The sequence below is a fragment of the Lolium rigidum genome, chromosome 3, assembly GCF_022539505.1.
Source record: "Lolium rigidum isolate FL_2022 chromosome 3, APGP_CSIRO_Lrig_0.1, whole genome shotgun sequence".
NCBI lineage: Eukaryota > Viridiplantae > Streptophyta > Magnoliopsida > Poales > Poaceae > Lolium > Lolium rigidum.
Genome location: NC_061510.1, coordinates 209,505,107 through 209,514,784, shown reverse-complemented (window position 1 = coordinate 209,514,784; position 9,678 = coordinate 209,505,107). Strand labels below are relative to the sequence as shown.

Sequence of the window (9,678 nt, the reverse complement as noted above, 5' to 3'; positions counted from 1 at the left end):
ATCCTCTCCTCTCCTACTCTCTGCACCGCCCCGGGGCAACCCTCTCCCCGCCGCTCCTGATGGGATTCGTAGCATAGAAAATAAAAAAATTCCTACCGCAAGAATGAATAACAAGCCAAGATCCAAACTAGAAGATGGTAGCAACGAGTAGATCATGAGACTAACCTCGAAGATTTCAAAAGCCTACGAGATTATATCTCGTTGTTGTTGTAGTCGATCACTTGCCTCTTTCGAAAGCGCGTAGAAGATCTTGACGGTGCCACAGTCGGGCAGCACCTCCGTACTCGGTCACACGTTCGGTGTTGATGACGACGTCCTTCTCCCCGTTCCAGCGGGCAGTGGAAGTAGTAGATCCTCCTCGGAATCCCGACAGCACGACGGCGTGGTGGCGGTGGTGGTGGAGAACTACGGCAGGGTTCGCCTAAGCGCTACGGGAGGTGTTATGAGGAGGGAGGTGTGCTAGGGTTTGGGAGAGAGGGGGTAGGGGCACCGGCCAGGGGCCCCCCTATGGTGGTGCGGCCAAGTAAAAGGCTGCCCCTCCCTCTCCTCCTCATTATATAGGTGGAACCCCAAGGGTTTGCCCAAAGTCTTCGAATAAGACCCCAATTCAAAAACTGCCATATGGACGAAACCTAGAGGGACAGGGACTCTCCCCTTTCCCCCTTGTTGGCCGGCCAAGGAGGTGGAGTCCACCATGGACTCCACCCTCCCACTTGGTTGGCTGGTTTGGGTTGGTGGAGTCCAACCGGGACTCCACCTTCCATGGTGATTTCTTCAGGAAGTTTCTAGAACATTCTAGCACCTTCCATAAATGCACTGGATCATTTCCAAACATGGAAAGTGACTTCCTATATATGAATCTTATTCTCCGGACCATTCCGGACCTCCTCGTGATGTCCTGGATCCCATCCGAGACTACGAACAAAATTCGAACTCCATTCCATATTCCATATCTACTTAAAACGACATCAAACCTTAAGTGTGTCACCCTACGGTTCGTGAACTATGCAGACCTGGTCGAGACTCCTCTCCGACCAATAACCAATAGCGGGATCTGGAGATCCATAATGGCTCCCACACATTCAACGATAACTTAGTGATCGCTTGAACCATTTACATACGATACCGATTCCCTTTGTCACGCGATACTTTACTTGTCCGAGGTTCGATCATCAGTATCTCCATACCTGTTCAACCTCGTCTCCGACAAGTACTCTTTACTCGTACCGTGGCATATCATCTCTTGTGAACTAGTCACATGCTTGCAAGCTAATCAGACGATATTCCACCGAGAGGGCCCAGAGTATATCTCTCCGTCATCAGGATGGACAAATCCCACTCTTGATCCATATGCCTCAACTCATACTTTCTGAATACTTAATCCCATCTTTATAACCACCCATTTACGCAGTGGCGTTTGATGTAATCAAAGTACCCTTCAGGCATATGTGATTTACATGATCTCATGGTCGAAGGACTAGGTAACTATGTATCGAAAGCTTATAGCAATTTGAACTTAATGACTTGATCTTATGCTACGCTTATTTGGGTGTATGTCCATTATATCATTCATCTAATGAGATAACCTTGTTATTAATAACATCCAATGTTCATGATCACGAAACCATGATCATCTATTAATCAACAAGCTAGTTATACAAGAGGCTTACTAGGGACTCCTTGTTGTTTACATAACACACATGTATCAATGTTTCGGTTAATACAATTATAGCATGGTATGCAAACATTTATCATAAACACAAAGATATATAATAACAACTTTATTATTGCCTCTTGGGCATATCTCCAACAGTCCCCCACTTGCACTAGAGTCAATAATCTAGTTTACATTTGTAAAGATATAAAACCTTGGCCTTCTGGCGCTTATCATGTTTTGCTCACGGGAGAGGTTTTAGTCAACGGATCTGACACGCTCAGAAACATATGTATTTTGCAATTCATTTGCGCCTCAACGCATCACTCATTTTCCAAATGAGTCGGCATTAATTATATATGCTTAGTCCTCTGGTGGAACCTTAATTCCGCGGTCTGAAATATGTCACTAAAATTTTCACACACAATATAGCTTCAAAGTTCTGACACTATCGGAACTACACCAAGTTCTAAAAAAACTTCTTGACTTAACATCCTCAGTCATTGTCAAAACAATGACATACTCTACCTTTGTTTGTAGAATCCGTCACAATATTTAGAACTCATCTAAATCTAGCATAGACTTCTTCTAGCTCACTGTGCTACCTTTTAAACAACATTTAGCCTAATTGAGATTGAAATTATTTTTATATGTGACCAAACTAATAACGGTGCAACACCTTACAGCGATTTGTTTTTCATTACCCATACAAAACTATATATATATCCTTGGTTCTTCTAAAGCACTCAGGGATATTCTTACTGTTGTCCAATGATTATCACATGAATCATTCTGGTATATGCTCCTAACTTTTTAGAGCACAGGACATCTAATTTTGTACATATTATTCGTGATCTAAAATCACTCATGTGTTTTTACTCATCAAGTGTCAAATACACTCAAGTTTTGTTAAACCTTCACATGGAAAGAACACCTTCTTAATATTTTATATTGAACTACTTCAATATTCATTTTATGTACTTTTAACTTAAACTTATTATGTGTTTCAATCTATCTTCATAGATCTTGACACTAAATATGTTTCAGTTCATATCCTTTCATTGAAGTTAATTCTCAATGAAACCTTTTTAATCAATTATACAATTACATTATTTATAATCAACGATATGTCATCTACATAAAGTATTACAAATATGTCTCAGCGCTCCCACTTAATTTCTTGCAAATGCAAGCATCTTCATCGTTTCTGATGAAATCAAAAACTCTTTGACTATTTCATCCGGTGAAGATTCCAACTCCGCGATACTCACTTCATCCAATTGAAGTTCGTATACCTATCTAGTATTCCGCGGACCAGCAAAACTCTTGGTTGTATCTTGTATACACCTTTAATACACACTTCTGTTAAGTAATGTATTTTGCCATCCTACTAGCATATCTCATAAAAGAAATATGTAGTGATTACTAGAATAATCCACATAGACTATAAGCATCGCTACGGAAGATCTAATCTGATCATAGTCAACTCTTTGAAATTTGTCGTAAAAAACTTTTCGACAAGTCGAGCTTCTTCAGGGATATTCCATCCAAGTCCATCAATTTTATAGATCTTTTTTTACTTTCAAAAAGTATTCACTTATCTTGGATTTTATGGCGCATAGCCATTTTAACGGAGTCAGGGCCCATCATAACTTCTTTGTATGTAGTTGGTTTATCATTGTTCAAAACCAATCCTTTGTTCACAAATCATTTATTTGATCACAAAGTAAACCATACCTACAAGGTTCAATAGGTACTTTGATCTCCATGACTATAACACTTTGTAGACATGGAAGCTATGATCTTCGTGGCCGCTTCCGGAACCATTTCCGATGCTGCGCTAATCTGATCATCATGCTCAGGTTTATAAACCTTATCAAGTTCCATTGTCCTCCCACTCAAATACTTCGCTAGAAACAATTTCTTGGAAATAAGTAAGAAACATCGACAAACACTTTTGTCTTTGTCTCCATAGTGGAAAGAATTCCCAATCAATTCTCTGGGATAACCAACAAAGACATTCATCCGATTTTGGTTGTAAACTTATTTACTTATGATATGCATACCAAAATTTAAGAAAGGACTATCAGGGTTTATACCCATGCCATAACTTGTATGGTGTCATTTCAACGGATTATGATGATGCACTATTTAGTGTAAAAGCGGTAGTCTCTAAAGCATAATCCACAAAAATATAATGGCGTCATTTTATCTCATCATTAACCCAACAAGGTTTGGATACGTCTCTCGGATACTCCATCATCACTATGATACTCCAAGAAACGTGAGTTGTAGAACAATTTCATAACTCTATTAGATGTTCGCTAAAACTCGTAATTCAAATATTTCCACCATGATCAAATCATAGATATTTGACTTTTCTATTACAATGATTTCCACTTCATGCTGAAATTTATTTGAATCCATTCAAATGTTTCAAACTTCTTCCTTATCGAATATATCCACATATATATACTCAATTCATTGCTGGAAGTTTTCATGAAGTAGAAGAATCTCCCGCACACAACTATGCCCAGTGAACCACATACATCATCATGTATGTCTACTAAGTTAGTTGCCCGTTCAACTCTTGGCCTATGAATGGTATTTCAGTTATTCTCTTTAGAAAAGATTTGCAAGCGCCAAACGATTAAAAAATCAAATGACTCAAAAAATCCATTTGCATGGAGTTTCTTCATGCGTTCCTTTCTAACATGACCTAAATGGCGGTTCCACAAATAAGTGGAATTCAAATCATTTGCCTTATGGCATTTTAGCGTCAGTGTTATGCATGTGTGTTTCACCATTAAGATTTATAATAACTTATCCATCGTACATGGAGTAAGGTCATAATTTGAACAACTCATTGTTTTCATTTGACTAGAGCAAAATAACAATTATTAAGTTCTTTATTATAAATCCTAAGGGCTAGGTAGAATGTCAACGACAAACATAATAATATTTTATTATGTTCCAGACGTGCATTATTACCATATTCCTTATCAGTCACTTAGGCCATTGTATTCTTGTATTGCGTTGTGTTGTATGACATCTCATACCAACCAATATGGTACTTATACCCAAGAATTTCATTATGTGACCAAACAAGGAATACATCCATAATATGTATATCAAATATATACACCTGAGCTAGACTTTCTAGTCTTTACTTTCTTTCTGCCAAAAATCTTTTGTAGTTTCTCTTTTAGCTTTCCTCATTCTCAGAAAACACTTCACCTTCAATAACTTCTAGGTCCATTGGTCTAATACCAATAACCTTGAGGTTCTTACTTTGAAGTTGATCATCATATGACAAGTGTTCCAGATTTCACTATTAGTAACTTTGTAATATGATGAACAATTTCACTCATAATTTTATCCATCATATCATGACGACTTTCCGAGACCATGTCTGTACATGCTAGGCTCGTAAAGTTTTAACCTCAGTATTCGCATGTGCAAATCTGGCTTGCACCCGTTGTATGCACACATAGAATCTATAACACCCGATCATCACGTGGTGCTTCGAAACGACGAGTCTTAGCAATGGTGCATACTAAGGACGATCATTTCATGGATATGCGATTGGGATGCCTGGCTTCGAGCTGGATTGCTCGCCGGAAATGGTAAGAGGCGGCGGCGGAGGGAGAGGAACGGCGGAGGGGAGTAGGGTTTGCGACCCGAACTCCCCTCCGCGAACCCTTTTAAGAGGTGCCGTTCGGGGACCGATTCGGGCCTTATTTTACAGGCCGGCTCATGTATTCGGTCGCTGATCTGCGACACATTCGGCCCGAACCCGTAAATCCGCCGGAAAAGTTCGGTTCCGGCGGGATTTACGGGTTCTGTTAGAGATGCTCTTAGGGTTTGTGATTTTTGGAATTGAAACGATTGTGGTTTCATTCCAGCCCACCGGCATACTACCACCATTCTGCACCGCGAGGACTTCCTCCTGGACTTTCGGGCCAACCATCTGCCAAAACTTTTTATAAAATACCGCTGGCATAACATCAGGACCTGCTGCTTTGAGATCTCCAATAGAGCCCAACGCCTCCTCTTTGATCTCTGTCCCCGTGAACTCCTTGAGAGCATCTCCTTCTGATGCGGTTCGTTCGGATCGCACAACTGAAGATAGTCTGCTCCCTTTATACGCAACTGCTCCCTTTATACGCAAACCCAACCAACATGGCCGCGTGGGGAAACAACATGCAGCACCATCAACATGACACAAGAAATAGAATTACACAAACAATAACCTTGCGTAATTGAGCATTTTGATTAGCTGCTTTGACTCCAAGTTGTAACCACAAAAGATTTCAACAAAAGTTCTAATCACAGACACAAGAAAAGCCCAAGGTGAATACAAAGTTACACGACCATGTATATCACAATATTTTTTCACTAGGTACAATGAAGCAGAGCAAATAAGAACTTGGTTAGCAAACTAGGTGCTCAGGAGTCAGAGGTCGCCTCTTCTCAAAACTTTAAAGCATCAACTCTGTTCCACAAAAGACTTTGCATTTAGTCCTGGAGAAAATGGCAAAAATAAGATACATGTGATTTTTCTCTTTGCACACATAGGAATCATAAAATTAAAACTAAATGACAGGAGCAGCTCTATTTCGATGGGATCAGATTTTCAGGTTAATTTGATTTTTTTTGTAAGAAAGAAGTTAGGTGAGTTCTATACCTATGATGATCCTCATTGAATTGTGGTGTTACATGTAGTAGTACATTGTTGGCACAGGTTCGACTATTCGTAAACGAAAAAAACATAACTCACCTTCGAGTATTCTAGAATTTATTGTTGGGGGTCATGTTTGTGAGTGGAGACGAAACGATCGTGTCAACAAAAACACAGTTATTGATTGTATTATATGAACTTGTCTTGATAATTTATAGCATTTCTTAAGAAAACTATACACTAGCTCCTTGATATGGAGCTATTCTAGGTTCAAAAATTAGACAAGGATATGCAAATGACGTGTAAGTATTTGTAAATTCAAAACATTGATGCTTACATTTTGATAAAAATATATAGGTAGTAGAAAAAAAACATATACCTCATCGTTATCATCATCGTCATCTCCCTTCTTTAGGCGAGTAGTTCCACCCTCTTTGCATATAGGTATCTTCATGTGTCCAAAGGGAGTGTTCACATCAATATTCCCCTTTATGGTGTAACCAGTGCCCTTTCCCCTTATCATATCCCACATAGCAGACCCAAAATCCTTAGGCCTGAAGCTGATTGGCAAGTTCATGGTGGTTACTTCCTGCTTCTTGATGTTTGCAGACTCTTTCATCTCAGCAGAGGCAATGCTCACATTGGAGAGCCACACCTCGTAATCCATGGAATTCAGCCCCAAGTCGAAGTCATTCTTGTTATCCAGATTCAGATGTAGAGTAGCGGTCGCCTCCTCGAAGGAAAACTGCTCAAACTTGATTTTGCTGATATCAACGTCTGGTCTGTAAGGCACCGGGATCTCACCAGTTTTCTCGAGAGGTATTGAGATCCTACCGATGACTGGGACGTCCACGTGGAGAACAACTTTAACAGTGTATGGGATGATGCTCCCAGACTTGATGTCCCCGTATGTGCTCTTGATGTCGTCGAAGATGAGCAGCACAGGGATCTTTACAGTCTCTGAACCATGGGCATGGATGGTTCCAGCGTCCGGAATTGTTCCGGAGACAAGCTTCCTCCCTTCGCTTTCAATCAGGTACTCGATGTCGACAAGAGGGATGGGCACAGGGTTTGGGTTTTCAATTAGGACATCCGCAATTAACTCTACCTGCTCAAGACTTATCTGTGGTATGTGGATTCCAGTAACGTCCGCGGTAGGCTTTCCAAAGCCAACTGCTTCTTCAATCTTTTCACCAATGTCTTGGATGAAATCCTTTACCTTGTCAAAGAATCCTCCATTTTCTCCGTCATGGTCTGCGTCCGCTTTTTTTTCTGTCCCTTTTGGGCTATCCGAGGATGACATGCTACAGTACAGATTATAAGTTGGTTTATCAGTTGGTTTCCAGCATAAGTAAAATTTGGAGAACATGAAGGATGATCACATGATAATGCATTGAGAGGGAAAAATATATATGAAAAGAACTTCAGGGTTAATAACTTAATATCGATGGACCCGATACTTTGCGATACACAAAATTAGCTATGGCAGAACAATGAAAACCATTGCGATGGTACATCACTCCACTATGTTTCTTTAGCTGCTTGCCCTGGTTGCTCGGTTTAAAATTATAAAAAAAAAACAATGCATCACCCATACACATTGACATTCACAGCAAGAAAATCCACGGCCCAGATCGTATTCGATTACCATGTGAAGGAATGCTAGAAGGGTAAATGCAACAAAGAATGGAAGGAAATAAAACCACGATTACATCTAGAACAAACAGTGGCACGTATGTTACCTGGAGGCGGAGAGAGGGACGCGAGCGAAGCGTCGTTGGCGAGGCGAAAAGGTGGAGAAAGTGAATGGAGAGCGGGAGCAGGTGGTGGAGGTGAGGAAGAGGAAGAGGCGTCGACGGTGGGAAAGGAATGAGGGCACGGAGTTTCCGGAGGAATTAACTGATGGCTTCGTTTCTCTCGCACTCGCGCGCATGCAGGAGATGGATCGATGGATTAACACCAGTTTTTTTTTTCTGAACACCAGCTTCTCGCTTTAGAGCGGGACGACGCATAGTGCCGGGCTTTCTGCGGAGACGCAAACGTGGCGCAAAAATGCGGCAGGTTTGCATCTCCGTGGACGCTACGTGGTTGCACCGAGCGTCCACTTGCTTCTTCTATGGGCCCGCCTGGCAGCGATATGGCGCCGGCACGAATTAAAGCACAACAACTGCCGAGGAGGGCAACCGCCGGAGTGGCAATCGCGCCGATCAACGCGTGAACCGCCGGAATGGAGCGCTGAACCGCTGCGGAAAAGCAACCGCATCTTTTTTCGTTATATGCGCCGCCATTAATCCCCGCTCAATAAGATCCTTGTGTCTGCGCTAATTCATCTCCAACCGGCCTGCCATTCATCTTCATCTCCAACACCGGCGTGCCACCTGCGTGAAGCCATGAGCAACCTTTCGTTGCCATCGAACACCGACAGCGAGGGGAAGCCGCCGGGATGGCGGCATTGGTGGGATAGAGCTGCCACGCTGAGCAACTCTAGCTCGCCGCCGACGAAGGGCGAGGAGGAGGGGGAGGTCGTGGCCAATGACGGCCAGGTTGAGGAGGGGGACGCCGTTGGCCACGACGGCCAGGACGAGGAGGAGGAAAAGGAAGAGGATTAAGATGCAAGGTGGACACGGCTGGAGGCGGAGGAGGCGGCAAGGGCCTAGGCGAGGGCGCAGGCGGAGGCTCGTCATCCGTTCACCGACGACGCGGAAGACCCTAATGACCACTCGCCGGAGGGGAACTCAAACTCGTCGGAAGCGTCTAGCTAGTTTAAAATTTTGTATGTTCGCGCAGTTTGTATGTTTAATTTGTTTAAACTTATTGCACTAATTTCAAAATATCGATTGTACTTACAAATCAATGATTTATACTTCGCATGGCATGATCAAGCACTCGTTCGAGATACTTTGCGTAGGTAGCTGTGGAAGCAATTTGGAAAGGGGTTCATGCAATAGCCAAAAAATATCTTCAAAATATCAATTCTACTTTAGAAATGCGTCGAGCCGCAAACGGACAATTTGCGCCTAGCGACCATTTCAGCGTCCGCAGGCCGACACCAACCGACGTGTGTGAACAATTTAGAGTTCTAAAATACGTCGCTCCGTTGAAGATGCCCTTAGCCACCTGGTGAGTGGTGAGCATGACGACCGAGGATCGGGTGCACCAAATACACGTCTTCCTTTGTGCCCCGCGCTGATACTTGGGGGCGATTAAAAGAGGGGAATTCATTAGTACTATAGTACAGTCCACGACTTGGTCAGAAGGTAATTACTCCCTTTATTTCTTCCATTCCAATGAATAAGGTGTCATCGTATATCATTTTTTTTATCAAAAATTACTCTAAATATAT

General features: G+C 42.2%; 1 protein-coding gene across 1 annotated transcript; it reads right to left on the bottom strand.

Moving 5' to 3' along the window:
* Positions 1–5,998: 5,998 nt before the first annotated feature.
* Positions 5,999–8,126, bottom strand: LOC124698895 (desiccation-related protein At2g46140-like). Its single transcript, XM_047231289.1, has 3 exons — positions 8,078–8,126; positions 6,715–7,639; positions 5,999–6,178 (listed from the first exon to the last, which is right to left on the bottom strand). The coding sequence occupies exons 2-3, from the start codon at positions 7,636–7,638 to the stop codon at positions 6,173–6,175; spliced, it is 930 nt and encodes a 309-aa protein (XP_047087245.1). The 5' UTR covers position 7,639; positions 8,078–8,126; the 3' UTR covers positions 5,999–6,172.
* Positions 8,127–9,678: the final 1,552 nt, after the last annotated feature.

Excerpts from the sequence above, each read along its gene's own strand:
- LOC124698895 (XM_047231289.1), bottom strand. The coding sequence starts at position 7,638 with ATGTCATCCTCGGATAGCCCAAAAGGGACAGAAAAAAAAGCGGACGCA.